The following is a 19,023-nucleotide window of genomic DNA, read 5'->3' on the forward strand; positions in this document are numbered from 1 at the left end:
TTTTGCTTAAGGCCCTCACTCTACCACTTTAAGCCATAGCTCCACTTTGATTTTTTGCTGGTTAATTGAAGATAAAGAGTCTCTAGGACATTCCTGCCCCTGCTAGCTTCAAACTATGATCCTCAGATCTCAGCTTCTTGAGTAGCTAGGATTGTAAGTGTGAGCCTTCAACACCTGGCTTAATGTGCATCTTTTGATATAAGATATACATGAAGCCTATTTTAAATAAATGGTTCAGTGGAATTACATTTTCAAAGTTAGTCTTTGTGTGAATTACAGACTATTTGAAACATTCATATCTATTTGTACTAAATGCTTCTCACTTCCATTGTGTTGTTTGCATTAAAATGATGAATTAAAAGTCAACTTTAAGCCCAGCACCAGTGGCTCAGGCTTGTAGTCCTAGCTACTCAGGAGGCTGAGATCTAAGGATCATGGTTTGAAGCCAGCACTAGCAGCAAAGTTCTCCAATTAACCACAAAAAGCCAGAAGTGCAACTGTGGTTCAAGTGATACAGCGCTAGCTTGAACACAAAAGCTCCAGTGACAACACCCAGATTCAGAGTTTAATCCCTAGGCCAGCAAAAAAAAAAAAAAAAAGTCAACTTTAAGTCTATACTTGTGTTCTGTTAAATAGTGATTTAAATGTAGAATATTTCAAACCATCATTTAAAAAAATGGGAGAAACAGCTGGGTACTGGTGGCTCATGCCTATAATACTAGCTATTCAGATGGCTGAGATCTGAGGATCACCATTCAAAGCCTGGTTCAAAGCCTGCCTGGGCAGGAAAATCCTGTAAGACTCTTATCTCTAACCACTAGGAAACCAGAAATGGTGCTATGGCTAGAAGTGATAAAGTGCTGGTTTTAAGCAAAAAGAGCTCAGGGATAGCGCCCAGGCCCTGAGTTCAAGCCCCATGACTAACCAAAAAGAAAAGAGGGGGAACAGGAAGCTAAATACATAATTTTCCTGATCTTGACCTCAGTTAATTGGGGAGCGACTAATGGAAACAAATACATAGTCCCAAAATTGTACCTTGGCTATGGAAATTATCAAATGCCTGAAATATAATGTAACAAACAGGAGGCAGATCTCTAGTCCAAATAGGGAAAACAGTTCAGTTCAATATTTCACTAAATAAACTGGCTGGGATTGAAGACTGATAGGCTTCTATACAAAATGTAACACAGACAATTCTGGGAGATTATCATGATAAACAATTATGGGTATATCTGAAATTATCTTAGTATTTATTTTTTTGTATTTATTGATTTATTGAATACAAACTATGAGGGTTGGACTCTTCTGTTTTTTAACATGTCTCCATTTCTTAAATCTGTGTTTGGCACACAGATACTCAATTTGTATATATTTTTTTTTACAAAGTATAAGGAACTAAGTAGCTTCAAGTCATTCTAGATGCCTATGTTCCCAAGACTTCAGATTTAAAGATGAATGGGAATAACTGTTTTGCAAAATAAATACTTTCGATGTTCTCCCTTTTCTATAGAAGTCCCATTTAAATCTTCTTACCTATTGCTTCATAGCAAACCATCCAAGTAACATTTATTTTGCCCACAACCTGCTGTTTGGTCTGGACTTTTGGATTATTCTTCTCTGCATGTTGTGTGACTGGAGTGGTTCAGATGGGCATCAGTCTACATGTTTGCCCATCAATGGGCCTCTAAAACATGGTCATTTGAACCCAATGGTAAGTATTCCCAGAGGCAGTAGAGATGCTGCCAACCTCCAGAAACCAACTCGTTCACTCCTGTATTCTATGCATCAAAATACAGCCTTTTTTTTCCTCAGTGGATGTCACACTTCATGATCATATTTAAGTTTTGTGTTTTATCTACAAAGCAAGTATAGGTGACATCGAGGTGCCTCCCTTCCCCCCATTATCTAGATAAAACCACATTCAACAATATTATTTCCTCTGCTAATCATCTTTATATTTTTACCTGCCTTGCTCATGCTCAGATTTCTTGAATGTTTTGTGTTTAATTTTGTCTTTTTGAGGTGCTGGAATCAAATCCAACCCCCATGTGTAGTCTAGACAAGTTCTCAAATCACTGAGCTGCTTGTCACGCCAAGTAGGAAGGCTTGTTACTCTGGAAAAATGATTCAGATATATGGTTTTTAATCACAGTTAACTTTCTCTTATTACACAACTTTTTTTTCTAGACATTGATACCTGTACCTTGCAACATACTATAAAATGCTTCTCAATCCAATTTTTAGGCAAGTTTTTCTCCCAATGGTAGAGACTGAACTAAGGACCCAGTGTTCCCAGTCATTTTGCAGTTTGATTCTGAGTCTTGCTTTTTTTTACCTAGGCAGTCTCTGACTTTGATGTTCCTCTCTCTATAACCTGGGGCTATACACATGTGCTACTATTTTTAGTGAATTTTAAATTGAGACTGGTTGGTCTATCTCACCCATAGCTTTTTTTCCTCTAGACACATCTAAGAACTTTGTCTTGCTCAAGTCTATACTTTGAACAGGTGTTTAAAAAAAAAAAAAAAACTGAACAAAGCCGGGCACTGGTAGCTTTAAGCCTATAATCCTAGCTACTCAGGAAGCTGAGATCTGAGGTTCGTGGTTCAAGCTAGACAGGGCAGAAAAGTCCATGAGGCTCATTGCTAATAAACTACTGAGAAAAAGCTAGAAGTTGCACTGTGGCTTGTGGTAGAATGCTAGCTGGTGTTGGACAAAAGCTCAGAGCTGGCACCCAGGCCCTGAGTTCAAGCCCTAGAACCAGCACAAAAATAAAGGAAAACAACAGTATAGCAACCTGAGAAACAAAAACTCCAAATACATTTCAAATACTTGGATCTAATAAAGTAACACAACTGCTAAGCATCCATGTTCAAGTGAGTAACCCCTTTGATGAAGGATGTGAATGCTACTTTAATTTTTTATAGTAGGACCTAGAACATAATAACTTGAATAAATGCTAAACAGACTACCAAATGTTATCTTTCTAAGGAAATACTTTCTTCCTGCTCTAGACCAGGTCATTATTTCTCTAGTGGATAAGATAAGCCATTACCTACAGTACTGATCTCAATTTCTCAGGGCCAAATGTTTCCTTCATATAAAGCCAAGTTCCTGATTCCCTTATGTTTTTAACCAGCAGGTCTGGAGACAAACAGCAGATTCATAGCAATGATGGTTAGCAATAGATAACTGCCAGGGACCAATTTATTTTATTAGTAGGTTTTTGGGGTGTGTGTGTGTGTGTGTGTGTGTGTAGCCCTGGTGGTGTGTGTGTGTATGTATGTGTAGCCCTGGGCTCGATTCCTCAGCACCACATATATAGAAAAAGCTAGAAGTGACGCTGTGGCTCAAGTGATAGAGTGCCTCAAGCAAAATGAAGCCAGGAACAGTGCTCAGGCCCTAAGTTCAAGCCCCAGGACTGGGCACATGTGGCTCAGGTTTGTACTCCTAGCTACTTAGGCGACTGAGATCTGAAGATGGAAATTCAAAGGCAGGAAAGTCTGAGATTCTTATCTCCAATTAATCACAGAAAAAGCCCAAAGTGGTGCTATAGCTCTAGTGGTAGAGTGCTAGTCTTGAGCAAAAGAGCTCAGGAACAGCACCAGGCCCCAATTCAAGCCCCAGGAGCAGCAAAAAAAAAAGCTTCAATTTCTCGTCAATAAAATACACTAAAATGTTACCAACATTTACAGTGAGTATGTCAGTATATTTTAATATTTTTGTCAAAATTGACAGCTTGGAAAGAAAACAGGATAGCCAGACGCTGATACTGTTACTCATGAGGCTAAGGATCACGGTTTGAAGCCAGCCCAGACAGAAAAAGTCTGAGACTTTTCTCTCCAACTAACCACCAGAAACAAGAAGTAGAGCTGTGGCTCAAAGAGGTAGAGTGCTAGCCTCTTAAAAAACAAACTCAGGGACAAGGCAAAAGCCCTGAATTCAAGTTCCATGACCCACAAAAAAAGACATAGGATCAGATCCTCCAAAACTTCATGGTCCTTACACAGTAGCACACTATTTTTGCTATTGACAAATTATGAAAATAGAGTAAAGAACATAGATTATTTCAATAGAAAAGGACATATGCTTGCCTAATTCTAATATTTTACAGTCATAAATAAGATACCTCAAGGGGTTGGGTTTTTTTCGGGGGGGGGGGGGTGGTCAGCCATGGGGGTTTGAACTCTGGGCCTGGCACTGTCCCTGAGCTCTTCTGCTCAAGGCTAGTGCTCTACCAGGTTGAGTCACAGTGCTACTTCCTGTTTCCTGGTGGTTTTGTTGGCAATAAGAATCTCACGAACTTTCTTGCCAGGCTGGCTTTGAACTATGATTTTCAGATCTCAGTCCCTGAGTAGGTAGGATTACAGGCATGTGCCACCAGTGCCTGACAATACCTCAAGTTTTAAGGGCAGATTGTTGGCTTTATGAATCACTGGGTACTTAGGTTATTCAGTCTTGTCTGTTTTCATATAAATTCATTTTGAAAAAGAAATAGAAACAAGCCACTTTAGAAACTAGAAAAAAATCATTGTTATATTAATAAAGCTTCTACACAGCTGAAGAAATTTACATCAAATAGACAAAAAAGAATAGTATAGAAAACTTACACAAAGACTAATCTCCTAGAAAACAGGTCAAATGCACCGGAAGACCTCAAGAGTGAATGGTAAGTCAATCCTCCCAGAGCATAAATAGAAACAAAGATATTTTTCTCTATAATCTTAGTGCTTGCCTCCAGTTTGGGCTCAGGGAAAGATCTGGGTCACTTAAACTGGTTGTCAATCAGGGTCCCCTTCATCTTTGCTTTCTTGGCTTCCAGTTCAGCCAGCTCTTGCAGCCGCCTCTTGCTCATACCTTTGCGCTCCAACTGTTTTTCAATCACTTTGGCATTTTGTGCATAGGAATCAGCAACTTCCCTAGCCTCAATCTCTTCTTCCTCTTCATCAATGGTAGACACAGTAACAGAGCTGAACTTGCCCATGTCTTTAGTCCTCTTGGTCATCATCACCTTCTTTGGAGGCTCTTGTTTCTGAGTATATATATTCGTTTTCCCAAAACCCTGACCAAACTTCACTACTGCTCCATCTACAATGAAGGTCACAGGAGCATTCTTCGGTTGGGACTGGTAAAAGAGCGGTAGTCCACACTTAGCACACTTCTTCCTGTACTGTCGTTCAATACCTTCAGGTCTCCGAAGGTATGTAGTCTCCTCATCTTCTGTGTTACAAAATTTGTGGGCATGTTTGGCAGCATCAATCACACGAGATCGGTCCCGGGGCCTCATGGGTAACTTCTCTAACTGACAATCTAGCACCAGGACCATCTGGCCACACAAACAGTAGTAGACGTGAAGGGGCTTCTCACCGTCATCGTATTCCTCTCGGTCCCGGGTGTCTGAGCAGACGACCGACCGGGACACTACTTTCGGCATAGTTCAGAAGAGCTCTCTGAGCTTTTTTCTCAAGGCTAGGGCTCTCTACTGCTTGAGCCACAGCTCCACTTCTGGCTTTTTTGACTGGAGAGGAGTGTCTCATGGACTTTCCTTCTCCGGCTGACTTCAAATCACAATCCACAGCCCCAGATTTCAGATCCCAGCCTCCTGGATAGATAAGATTTACAGGCATGAGCTACCAGCACCATTATTTTATTGTTTGAGAGGTGTGTGTGTGTGTGTGTGTGTGTGTGTGTGTGTGTGTACTAGGGCTTGAATTCAGGGACTCTCTTGCTTAGATTTTTTGCTCAAGACCAAGCACTCTACCACTTGAGCCACACTTGAACTTCCAGCTTTTTGCAGGTTAACTAAGAGGAAAGTCTCCTGGGTGGTTCTGCTGCGGCTGACTTTAAACCAGCTTCCTGAGAAGCAAGGATTACAGGTTTGAAGCCACCAATGCCCAAGCATACTGAGGTGGTGTGTCTTTTGTGCAAGTCCTGGGCTTGAACTCAGCACCTATGTCCTGTCCCTGAGCTTTTAGTGCTCAAGGCTAGCACTCTGCTACAGCTCCATTTCCGGCCTTTTGTTAGTTAATGAGAGATAAGAGTCTTACAGAGTGGGGAGATCCCCCATCCCTCCAAGAGTCCACCACTCAGAGACAGTCTCAAGTAAAAGGATGGATTTATTGGGGAAGTTCTGGATGGACCCATCCCAGGTTTCAAAAAACCATATAACACAAAACAGGACAGCGGCACAGAGACTTATTTCCAGGTTACATGCCCTTACCAACAAACCAATTCAGCTCTAATGGAGAGCTGAATTGGGACACCATGGGGACAAGACACCAGACTCAAACATGTGGCATGGCCTAATGGCACCTGAGGTGGCCTGCCCCTAAATAGGGTCAGGTCAGGGGCCTGGGTCACAGGAAGCTCCCAGTCCCAAGCACTTAACTGACAGGTTCAGTAACCTATAGGCCACGTGCCCAGCCCCTGTCTCCTGGGATTCAGGAACTCCCATTGCGTGGTGATGGGGCTTCCTTCCAGTAGGAATCCATGCGCCCATCAAGAATTGGCCGGCAGATTGGGAAGGGGGGGGCCGTGGGGGGGGGGAAGCACTATTGTTTACAGGGAGAGGAAATCTTCCCGGGCTTCTCAACTCTGAAGCTCAGGGGCTGAAGAGATAGTGGAGATGGAGTCAGCTACTGCCCTCTTTTGCTGGCCAGATCTAACTTCATATTACACTGCCAGGGCTGGCATTTTAAACAAAATACCTTTTTTTAATTGGCTAATTGTTAGGCCTTTCTTTCTCTTTGGCCTGTGGGCCCCACGGTGTAACTAAAGAAGTCGTTTGTTGTGATTTACATTGTTAAAAAAATTACATTTTAGTTATTTACAAGTGAAATGTACAGACCTTAAATATCCGGTTAGGTAAACGCTGACACAAGAAGAGGCTCAGGCCCAAAACCCGAGAAGGAGATCAACGGAACCGATAGCCACTGCGCGCGAGATCCGGCTCCGACTGCCCCGCCCACCAACCGTGCGTTCCTCTGATCCCCTTTCTTTTCCCATAACTGGGATCCCGGCCCGCACAGCAGGCTCAAGGTTCGGGTGGTAGGCGTGGCCAGACTCCACGCATCCAATTGCCACCCAGATTGTTGGTGCGTGCTAGACTGCTCATGATGATTGGTTACCGTGGGGTCAGCATGCCGGGCTCTCAAGGCGTTGCATCAGTTCAGGCAGGCGCGCTGTAGCGTGGACGCGGCTTTCCCCTTAGGCTTTGCCGGCCGAGGGCTTCTTCAGGTAAACGTAACCCCTCGAGAGGCTCTGGGTCCCGCAGATTAACCTGTCTTGCATTATTAGCTTCTATGTGGTCCTAAAACAACATTAGAAGAGATTTTAAGATAGAGCTTCAGAAATAGGAATGCGAGGCGTGTGACCCGCCGAAGTTCCTCAGCTGTCCTCGGGAACTGGGCTCGTGGGGAGGCGCAAGGGGGGTGCCGGGAGGGAGGGGCCTTGAGTTCGATGGTTGTGAGAATTTAGGTTGATTGAGCACCCTGGAAATGCTCAAGCTCCACTTCCTATCGTTTGTTACCGAAACCTTGCATATACTGCTGCCCAAGGTTGCATCCCTATCCTGGGCTCGCAAGCTGCCGGTCCTAGGTGCATGCCTGGCTGGAAACACGGGGGAGAAAGGCAGCTTTAAAGTGGGTTGGGGAGATGGTGGGGGAGCTGGGAAGTGTGAAGCTCTATATTTGGAGCTGCCTTGGGGCTTGAAGAAGGGCACAGGACCATCCCTAAAGTACGTCAGGATTTGAAAGTACCCACCCTCTAGTTCAGGAGATACGGAGTCACTATTGCTACTGAGTGTGTTTGAGGTATAGTGGAATGTGGCTCTAGAGTTTCCAGCCTTATGAATCTGTAGTTCTCTTTTTAAAGGAGGTATTGAAATGAGTAAGAATATTTTGAAAATGACATACCACATATAGTACAAATGGGTGTATCTGAGACTTATTTTTACGTGTGTGTATGTGTAAGATGTGTACAGTCACTCCTATATCCACAAGTTTTGCATTTGGGGATTCAACCAACGTGTGATTGTGGGCTATGAGTTAGGTCTTTGAAAGCTGCATCTGTAGTAGACACGTGCAGATTTTTCTCTCTGGTTATTATTCCTTAACACAGTTATAACAGCTGTTTACATAGCATTTTATTAGGTATTATAAGTAATCTGGAAAGCTAGAGAATATGCGATGATACATGTAAGTTATATGCAAATACTGCAGTATTATATATAAAGGACTTGAGCATCGTTGGATTTTGGCATTTTTAGGGGTCCTGGAATTAAACTTCCATTAACACTTAATGGTGTGGAGAAGGTAAGTAGTTTGGTTTGGGGCCATGCTAGAGATTGAACCCAGAGCCTTGCCCATGCTAGTTAAGCACTCTACCAGTGATTTGCCACCCCAGCCTAGACTAAGTATATTTTATATGTGCCACTTCATTGTTTTCATTGGTCGCATAATGTATTGTACCATAGTTTAGTCATCTTGAATATTTTCAGTTATTTGCCTACAGATGTGTTCCTGTGTGTCGAACTAAATAAAGAGAGGGAGATTCTCGAAAGATATTTATTTGGCAGTAAAAGAGTACTGCAATGGGACTATGCATGTCATTTTATACCATGATCATATCCCAGGAATTCCAGGCAAACAGGAAGAAATTTGTGTAAGCTACTTAGAGTTCCTTGGTCTTGGAAACTTGAAGATGAAGTTGGTATTAGCTCACTTGTGAAGGTACCATTCTTTGGCAAATGTTCTATTTAGAGCATTGTGTGAGGGTTGGGCAGGTAATGAAGACTTGTATTCCCAGTTACTAGGGAGGCAGAGGTGGGAGGATTATGGTCCAAATCTGGACTTGAACAAAAGCACTAGCTTATTTAAAAACAACTATAGCAGAAAGGCTGGGGGTTTGGCTCTGGTAGAGGACTACCTTCCCTCTCCAAAAATTATACATTTATCTGATATATTGATTTGTTGGAGTTTATTTGATATTGTGGATTAAATCAGGACCTTCACCTCCTTTTTTTTTTTTTTTTGCTGGTCCTGGGGCCTGTACTTAGGGACTGGGCCCTGTCCTTGAGCCTCTTTGTGTTCAAGGCTAGCACTACTACTGAGCCACAGCTCCATTTCTAGCTTTTTCTGAATAGTTTATTGGAGATAAGAGTCTCATGGACTTTCCCAGGGTTAGTTTCAAACTGTGATCTTCAGATCTCAGCCTCCTGGGTAACTAGGATTACAGGGATGAGACATAGCCATATTCACTTCCTCTTTTGAATCTTTAGCAAGTCATTGGTAAAGCAGATATGAGTCCTTCCCCTTCATAACTCTTCACCTCTAATTTTATCTGGGTGTGTCCAGAATGACTTCATCTTGTCATCATCACTTTTCACATATGAATGTCTTTGTATACAGATTTTATGCTTTTTATTGATATGTCTATAGTATAGATGCTAATAGGATATTATTAAAGGGGGGAAAGACTTAAAATGGACCTATCTTTGGGGTGAAATTTGACATATGAAGATCTAGGAATTCAAAAGGGAAACAGAGTCCTAGAGGTAGAATTCATGACCTGCTGATTAATTAGATGTGGGGATCATTTGGTAACTGAAATGTGTTGCCTATATAATAGAAAGACTAGTAGAAACAAGTAGAGTTAAAAAAGAATCACCTTTTCTCTCTCCAAAAGCAAAAACAAACAACAACAACAACAATAATGAGAGAGAAATCAATGAAACGTGGGCTCTTGAGAGTTTGTTTTTCAGGTTAGGTCTACCTGTATAGTCCAAACTGGCCTCAAACTTCCTATCTGCTGTGTCAGCAGAAGCTTGAGATTTTTAGACAAGACATTGAGGCTAGAGTAGCCTGATGGTGGTGTGGAACTGAGAGGAGAGGAGGGTTGGATTGTAGTGCGAGGAAAGGAAGCTGAAGGAATGGCTCAAGTGAGCATATGGAGGCACTGAGTTCAATCCCTGGTACCACTGGAATTCTTGTGAATAACCTGGCAAAGTTGCCCTCACCCCACTTACTACCCTCGCCCTGTGGTTGCTGGAGACTGTTGTGCAGGTACAGTTTTCCAGTGGATACAATGGGCTAGAGCAATCCTGTGATTTATGCATGGCAGTTGTTTGTCCTCAGCAGCTGCCATAGCCCGGTCATTGGTACATTGTTTTTCCAGTTACACATAGTCATCCAATCTGATATTATAGTGCTGAAACCAGGTGTTTTTGTAGACCACAGGCCCTTAATCCAGGAGTTCCACATTAGGTCTGGCCACTTACACCCCTATGCCAAAGAAAGATGCAGAGAAAGAAGATTAATTACATAGCAGCAATGGGAATATAACACTTCAGGACATCTTTAGTCATCTGCATGGGTATAGACATTGGCCTTGTTAGGAAAATGGAGAACAGGAAAGATTGAATAGACCAGACTGTCATCAATAGGCTAAAGCTGTTTATTGCCAGCAAGGGGCACAGACTTTACTGCAGGTATGGAGGTTGTGCAAGGGATTGGGTTTGGAGTCTGGCTTATATGGGTCTTAACACGGAAACAAAGGAATAAAAATTAGGCTGCAATTACTCAGGGACTAAGAATGAGTATTTTCAGTTAGGTCCAGAGTGGAATGTCCAGCCTGAGGTGATAGGGTCTTTCAGCTGAGCCCAGGTCAAAGTGGCCTGCCTGCGGACAAGAAGGTGAACATGCACCTGGTGTTTTGCTTGACCTGGGGGGATAAGGCAGGAGTCAAACTTCATATTCCATCTTTAAATACATAAAAACGTTGGGCCAAGAGGAAAGAGGCAAGTCTCTCCCTGCGGACAAGAAGGTGAACATGCACCTGGTGATTTGCTTGACCTGGGGGGATAAGGCAGGAGTCAATCCTTCATATTCCATCTTTAAATACATAAAAATGTTGGGCCAAGAAGGAAGAGGCAAGTCTTTCAGGTATAATTATAATTGTCAGAGCAGTGTGAGGGTGGTGGTGCTCAATCTTTGATCTGCATGCTAATCCCTTAGGGATCTTGTTAAACATTCAGGTTCTAAATCCATAGTTTCTGTTGGGGCTTTTGAGTCTGTAACTCTAATAATAAGCACACATAAAAGGGTCATCATAAAAGTGGATTAGAAATGACAGAAATGAATGTTTTCCTACTTAAAGATCTAATAGTCTTCCTGTACAACCCCATATGTTCCAGTTAGCCTTTGAGTTGCTAAGATTATAGGGGTGAGCCACCACTGCCTGGCTATAAGACTTCTGTCTCCAATTAACCAGTAAAAAACTAGAAGTGAAGGTATGGCTCAAGTGTTAAGAGTCTCTGCCATGAGAGAACATAAGGCAACCCAGTTATGAAGTATAAAGGATGAATAAACGTTTATCCAAAGAAGATTCAAATGGCATCAGTACATCGTTATAGTCACTAATTAGTAATTAAGGAAATGGAAATCAAAACAATAACTAAGTCCTACTTTATACCTGTTAATTGTAATGTAAAGGTAGACAGTAAAGATTATTAAGGAGGATATGGAGAAATTGGCATCCCCATCCACTGGTGGTAGAATTTAAAGTGGTAGAATCACTGGAAACATTTTGGCAGTTTTTCAAAAAGTAAGGTACAGCCAATAATGGTAACTCAAGCCTGTAATCTAAGTTTGAGAAACAGATGAGAGTGCACTCAGCTATAAGGGAAACAAAGTAAGATTTAAATCCTGGCTGGACCAGGCATAATGTGAGACTCGGCCTAGAAAACAGTCAAGGCATCTTAAAAAGGGACTGGCAGGGTAGCTCAAAAGGTGGAGTACCTACCTAGCCCTGAGTTCATACCACAAAGACAAGTAAAATACAGAGCTAATATATAACTCTAAATTTGCTCATAGCAATGTACACAAGAGAAATATCTGCATGGAAATTTGTACTTGAATGTTCATAGCAACACTATTCACAATAGCCAAAAAAAAAAAATCGAAACAATCCAAATGCCTCTAAACTGATGAAGATTTTCCTTTTATAAAAAAATTCCAAAATATACAAGTCTTATAGAGTCTGAAAGCAGATTAGAGGTTGTGAGGGACTGAAGTAGAAGACGATGCGATGGCAATGGATTATATACTTTAAGGGTTGGGGGTGTGGGTCAAGTGATAGAGCACCTGCCATGTAAGTGCAAGGCCTTGAGCTTAAACCCCAGTACTGCCGGCAAGGGGGTGGGGGGTGGAATAGACTTCAACAGATATGCGTTTTCCCCACTAAATTTAATGCAGAATATGGCTACGGGTATGTAGATCCACTTTAATAATATAGTATGTTGCTATTCCAATATTTCTTTGTCACAATAATTAAATTTGATTTCTCTTGCAGCAACAGGATGGTACAACAAGTTCCAGAAAACATCAATTTTCCTGCTGAAGAAGAGAAAATCTTGGAGTTCTGGTCCAAATTTGATTGCTTTCAGGAGTGCTTAAAGCAGTCAAAACATAGGCCAAAGTATGTGAATTTGTGTAGTGAATGTAGAGCTCTTATGAGTAGTCATTTTTAGCCAGGCACTGGTGGCTCACACCTATAATCTTAGCTACTCAGGAGGTTAAGATCTGAGGATGAGGTTCAAAGCCAGCCTAGGCAAAACAGTTTGTAAGATTCTTATCTTCAATCAACTAGCAAAAATGCCAGTGGAGGGAGAGTACTAGCCTTGAGCAAAAAAGGCAAGCAAGAGCATCACACCCTGAGTTCAAGCCTCAGTATAGGCTTGTTATTATAAAGGTGATGTACAGAAAAAAAGTTGCTATTTCTGATACCTTTTTTTTGTTTTGCCAGTCCTGGGGCTTGGGACTCAGGGCCTGAGCACTGTCACTAGATTGTTTTTGCTCAAGGCTGGCACTCTACCACTTGAGCCACAGGGCCACTTCCAGCTTTTTCTTTTTATGTGGTACTGAGCAATAGAACCCAGGGCCTCATGCATGCTAGACAAACACTACTACTAAGCTACATTCTTAGCCCCCTCTGAGACTGTTTTGGACACCATTTCATTAAGAGATCGTGTAAATAGAGCTAAACAGCCTTCTTACTCACCTTTGTCGTCATCTGCACCCTCACTTAGCACTTAAACCTAATTGTAAGTCTCTGTAGATAGCCAGTATGCTACTAGTCTCCCTTCACCTAATCTATTTAAACTGTTTTCATTATGTATGTTTTCAGCTCAAAAGCTTCATAAGATAAGTGTTCATTGCCTTGTTTTACTGATAAGATAAATTAGGGTCAGGATTAATAATTTACCTTCTGTTATGGGAATAATAGAAGACTGAATAGTGGCAACCTCCCTAGCTCTGTCACTGCTAGTAGTAACTTTCTGAATGTAGGACCTGTAATAAATACCTAACCAATTAGGTCCGAATTCCGTAGTCTTACTGCTTTTCTTTCCCCAATACATATTACTGTGATAGGATGTACTTATAGAAAAACTTTGTCCTAAATCTTGACTATCATTTTTAAATGACCTTAACATATTTTTATTACCTTTGTTAGATTTACCTTCTATGATGGACCTCCTTTTGCAACTGGACTGCCTCACTATGGACATATACTTGCTGGGACAATTAAAGATATAGTTACAAGATATGCTCACCAAAGTGGGTTTCATGTTGATCGAAGATTTGGATGGGATTGTCATGGTTTACCTGTGGTAGGTTGAATCTCCATCCTTACAATGTTCTATTTATTTGTTGTTGTTTTCATAAGGAATATATTTCATCATGTACTATGTCAAATATGATGAATTTTGACTATACATCAGACTTTCACTTCTATATGCCCATAATACTATTTATAGTTCATTTTCTCTAGGCGCGCTTGCTCTGTCTGTCTCTCTCTCTATCTCCCTCCCTCTCCCTCTCCCTCTCCCTCCTCCTCCCTCCTTCCCTCCTTCCCTTTGCCAGTCCTGGGGCACTGTCCCTGAGCTTCTTCTTGCTTAAGGTTAATGCTCTACCACTTGAGCCACAGCACCACTTCCAGCTTGTTCTGCTTATGTGGTACTGAGGAATCAAAGGGCTTTGTGCATGCTACAAAAGTTCTCTACCAATAAGCCACATTCCCAGCCCTTTCTATAGATTTTCTGAGGGTTAATGTTCTTTTAAAAGTTGTTGACCTATAAAGGGGCTCAATGCATTTAGACAGAAACTGACTAGGGGAAGAATTCAAAGGCGTAACTTTCCTAAACAATTAAAGTACTGTTTATCAAAATGAATACCAGAAAGTAGAAATGTACTTTGAAGGTGGGCAAAGCACGGAGTGGGGGAACCCACAGAAATAAAGGGAAGAAGGGTGAGTCAATGTCATTATATTCAATATACAGTATCTAAAAAGTGAACTATGTGACTTGAGGGTAGGGATGAGGGGAGAAAGGGAGAACAAAGGCAGGGGTGATATTGACCAAGAAACATTATACTCATCTAACTTAGGAAATTGTAACCCTTTTGTACAACTGCTTAATAACAGCAGTAATATTAATACTAAAACGCTGTTTTATTTTCTAGAGTTGCTTAATTACATATACAACTTTATAAGGATATTAACACTCTGCAACTTTTCAGGAATATGAAATTGATAAGACACTGGGAATCAGAGGACCAGAGGATGTGGCCAAAATGGGGATTGCAGAATATAACCGTCAGTGCCGGGCAATTGTGATGAGATACTCTTCTGAGTGGAGGGTATGTTGGGTTATTGCCAGCGAATTTGTTTATAAATGGACATTGAAATGGTTTATGGTCCTTTGTACTTTCTATGAGGTCTTCCCAGAAGTATGTCTCTCATGTGGTTGTGACACAAGAAGTGGTCACACTTGTCTTTGTATTGTGTATATCAAAAAACAAATCCTTAGCTTCCATTTCTAAGCTTGTTAGCTTCAACTATACCTTGTCCTCTGAGATTTCTGTATGCTTAGTCTTCCATATTTAATCTCCTACCTGCTCATAGTATATCACAGAAATTCTGCTTTTCTTTACAGATTTATTAGAAGGTTCCAATGCAAGATTTGATTAGGCTTTGTTTTGTTTTGGTGTTTGTTGAAGTCAGAGCCTGAGCCTCCAGGCCAAGAACCAGTTTCTTCTTTTTACTCTCAAGTTGTTTGCTGCTCAATAATAGTGCTCAATGGGTGCAGAATTCTGCTCTCCATTCTTTTTGGCTTGGGAACAAAGTTCCTACTTTCCTCTCTGCTGTTCAAATTATATTTGTAGCTCTAACCTGCTGTTTTTCAGAATTTCCTATTCCTCCAATGGTATCATTCCCATAACCTTTAAACTTAAATCCCTATGATCACAGCAAGCATCAAATCTCAGTATCTGGTTGTTTTACACCTACAACGTATTCATTATCATGTTCTCTTCTATAACAGTCTCTTCCTCATGTTGTTTAGGAGGTTAAGATCTGAGAATTGCAGTTTGAAGCCAGCCTGGGCAGAAATATCTATGCCTTTTACTTTCAAAAAGCCAAAAGTGGGAGTCTGGTTCAATTTATTTAGGTATCAGTTGGACTGCTTTGTTCTCTTTCCACAGTACTGTTCATCATGCTCCTCTGCTCAGAAACCTTGAGTACCTTCACTTCACTGAAATATAAAGTCTTATTTCATCCACATGAAAAGTCAGAGCTCAGTTTTCTCCCAGCACAACTTTATTGCCTAGTAGGGGGAAATCACGATGAATATGATGGTAGAGAACGGGTGTGTGTGTGTGTGTGTGTGTGTGTGCGCGTGTGTGTGGGTGTGTGGGTGTGTGGGTGTACGTGCTGACACTGAGGCTTGAACTGAGGGTCTCACACTCTTACTTGGCTTTTTTACTCAAGACTAACACCTAACTACTTGACCCAGACATCCACTTTGGGTTTTTTTTTTTTTTTTAAGGTAAGAGTCATGGATTTTTCTACCCAGGCTGGTTTTAAATATACTTTTGATTTTGAAGTAATTTGTTAGTATTAAAAAGTTACAAACATGGGTTGGGCACCAGTGGCTCACACCTATAATCCTGGTTACTCAGGAGGCTCAGATCTGAGCTCAGACTTTGGTTCAAGCCAGCCTGGACAAGAAACTATGGGACTCTTCAATAAACTACCAGAAGGCCAGAAGTGGAGCTGTAGCTCAAGTGGTAGAGCACTAACCTTGAGCAAAAAAAAAAAAAGTTGAGGGACAGCACTAAGACCTGAGTTGAAGTCCAAGAACTAGCCAAAAGGAAAAACAAATCACAAATATGGTCAAAAGCAAATTTTTATCTTTTAAATCTTTGTTGCTGTGTGTGTGTGTGTCTATCTATCTGTCTGTCTGTCTGTGTTTTTCTGGGGTTTGAATCGAGGGCCTGATACACTAAGCAGCTAAGCAGATACTCTACTACTGACCTGTACATCAGCTGCTACTTTGTCACTTTTGAAAAATATAGGCAAGTTAATGTCCCTCATGGTCTAATGTTGCCTCATAATTCAGTTTATAGTATGTATTTGGGGCAAGAAAACCTCAAAAATGATGTCATTCCTTTCTCAATGTATGTTATGAGACATGATGATAACTTGACATTTAAGATGTTACTTGTCAGGTGTTTCTTCATAAAGTTGTAGTTTTTCCTTTGTAATTATAAATATTTTCTAGTGAGATTATCTACAAATATTATTTTCTTTGTGAGAAGTTCAGTAGTTAATTTTTACCATTCATTGATGATTCTTGGTAGCAATAACTGTTTCTGTGCTGTGTGCCACATAGTGGTTTGGGTAGAATTTTTTAAATGAATACTTGTAAATGCCAAGAAAAATGGTTTTAGCATTACATAATGTATTACTGTAGTGATTTGTCTGAACCATCGATTGTTCAAAATTATATGTAATGACAGTAAAAACTAAAAAAACATATTGTTGTATAATAGCAAACATAATTTTCTAATTTTATTCTAATATTCATATTTTTAAAGTCTACTGTTACCAGACTTGGCCGGTGGATTGATTTTGACAATGACTACAAAACTTTGTATCCACAATTTATGGAGTCTGTCTGGTAGGTTTAAAGTTGTAAATATGATGATATTGTCTATTGTCTTAGTCATTGGAGAAATGTGCTAGGATTAATTAGCTTGCTTTCAGATCCATATTTGTTTGGGGGAAGAAGTATGTTTTGTTTTGTTTTTTTGCCAGTCCTGGGCCTTGGACTCAAGGCTTGAGCACTGTCCCTGGCTTCTTTTTGCTCTGGGATAGCATGCTGCCACTTGAGCCACAGTGCCACTTCTGGCTGTTTTCTATATATGTGGTGATGGAGAATTGAACCCAGGGCTTCATGTGTGCAAGGCGAATACTCTTGCCACCAGGCCATATTCCCAGCCCAAGAAGTTTGTTTTATACTTCTTTCATGCAATGAGATCCCTCTACCCTTTAGCAGTATCCCGTCTCAGTGGAAGAAAGTTTAACTCATTTACTATGGTAGGCACAGAAGAATCAGAATATGAAGATGAAAACAAAGGCAGAATTTAGTAAGGGTTCCCACTCAGTATGCTGTTACTGACCTGCAACAGGTGCATAGTTAACACTGTTCAACCTGAGGTGTCTGTTATTGTTAACATCTGTAGTGTTTTTGTACCCTAAGCTTAAGGCAACACAGTTAAATGTTCACTAAAAGATTCTGACTAATTCTGGAAGTCATTTCTGATTCTGATCCCAGTGTTTTATACTTTCTACATTGCTTTTATAAAACTGCCCATTATCATAAAATTTAAACTATACACCAGAAAACAAAAGGGAAAATATCAGCCATAATCAATATGTTGGTAAAACTACTTTTTCAGCATCTCCAAAAATTTATATTTTCCACTGATGTGTACAGCATAGATTTATATCACTGTGCATGCAATGTAGTCTAACATTTTCCTTTTTCAGTAGGAATTGGCAAAATTGTTTGCATTTGAGCAAATAGGTAATTAGTTATGTAATTATAGAACTTTCTCTTCTGCTAGGTGGGTCTTCAAACAACTGTATGATAAAGGCCTCATTTATAGAGGTGTGAAAGTCATGCCCTTCTCCACCGCATGTAATACTCCTCTTTCTAACTTCGAATCACACCAGAATTACAAGGTATGTGAAAGGCTGAGCTACATTAGTACATGGAGGTTGTATGATTGTAATCAATGTAAGTAGTCACTGGTATTCCCGATGTAGAGTGTCAGCCCCAGGGATTGGTCACTATAGTGTTCTGATGTTATTACCATCAGTCATGCACAAAAGCTCTGTTAAGATTAAACTGAGGGAACTGGCCACCAGTGGCTCACACCTGTAATCTTAGCTACTCAAGAAGCTGAGAACTAAAGATGGCTTGAACCCAGCTTGAGCAGTAAAGTCTATGAAGCTCTTACGGTCATTTAACCACCAAAAAATTGGAAGTGGAGATGTGGCGTGGCACTCTTGAGCCAAAATGAGAGTAAGACCCTGAGTTCAAGGCCTAGACTGCCACCCTTTGCCTCCCCCCCACCATGATTAAAATGGTGCTAGCATCTCACACCTGTAATCCTAGATACTCAGGAGGCTGAGATATGAGGATTATGGTTCAAAGCCAGCCTAGGTAGGAAAGTCTTTGAAACTTTCATCTCCAATTAACCACCAGAAAACCGGAAGTGGCCCTGTGGCTCAAAGTGGTAGAGCGCTAGCCTTGAGCAAAAAGCTCAGTGACAGTGCCCAGGCCCTAAGTACAAGCCCACAATCAACAAAAAACAAAAACTATTTTTTTTTCCTCATTGTATTTATATTGTGTCTTAAATTTTTTTTTACTTACTTGGATTTTAGTTACTTTGACCATGTTTTTCTGCCTCTCTCCTTGGGTTAATAAATCCAGCTCTGACTTGTTATTACTTGTTATTCCTCAGGCAACACTTCTCAGTTACTGGGTTGGGTGATTTTATGCCTTATCTGCTACCTTATACCAGTGGTATAGGAAGAAATTAAATTTGAGGATTATATTTTTCTTACAAAATGGAGTCATTGGCTATCATTGGTATGATAGAAATGTTGAGACATTAGATT

At 40.8% G+C, this 19,023-nt stretch overlaps 2 protein-coding genes and 1 non-coding gene across 3 annotated transcripts in view; 2 read left to right on the forward strand and 1 right to left on the reverse strand.

The window, feature by feature from the left end:
• Positions 1 to 4,513: 4,513 nt before the first annotated feature.
• Positions 4,514 to 5,557, reverse strand: LOC125350680 (STING ER exit protein). The gene has a single exon (XM_048345524.1). The coding sequence runs from the start codon at positions 5,432 to 5,434 to the stop codon at positions 4,766 to 4,768; it is 669 nt and encodes a 222-aa protein (XP_048201481.1). The 5' UTR covers positions 5,435 to 5,557; the 3' UTR covers positions 4,514 to 4,765.
• A 1,586-nt stretch (positions 5,558 to 7,143) lies between these two features.
• Positions 7,144 to 19,023, forward strand: part of Iars1 (isoleucyl-tRNA synthetase 1) — a 57,203-nt gene continuing 45,323 nt past the window's right edge. The window contains exons 1-6 of the mRNA XM_048345403.1: positions 7,144 to 7,236; positions 12,349 to 12,474; positions 13,510 to 13,666; positions 14,574 to 14,693; positions 16,932 to 17,014; positions 17,964 to 18,081. Coding sequence (XP_048201360.1) covers positions 12,356 to 12,474; positions 13,510 to 13,666; positions 14,574 to 14,693; positions 16,932 to 17,014; positions 17,964 to 18,081 — 597 coding nt within the window. The 5' untranslated portion in view covers positions 7,144 to 7,236; positions 12,349 to 12,355. The remainder of the gene's footprint in view (positions 7,237 to 12,348; positions 12,475 to 13,509; positions 13,667 to 14,573; positions 14,694 to 16,931; positions 17,015 to 17,963; positions 18,082 to 19,023) is intronic.
• On the forward strand, positions 10,032 to 10,164 carry LOC125341842. The gene has a single exon (XR_007209095.1). It is a non-coding gene; the product is annotated as a small nucleolar RNA SNORA84 (small nucleolar RNA).

The sequence above is a fragment of the Perognathus longimembris genome, chromosome 1, assembly GCF_023159225.1.
Source record: "Perognathus longimembris pacificus isolate PPM17 chromosome 1, ASM2315922v1, whole genome shotgun sequence".
Classification (NCBI taxonomy): domain Eukaryota; kingdom Metazoa; phylum Chordata; class Mammalia; order Rodentia; family Heteromyidae; genus Perognathus; species Perognathus longimembris.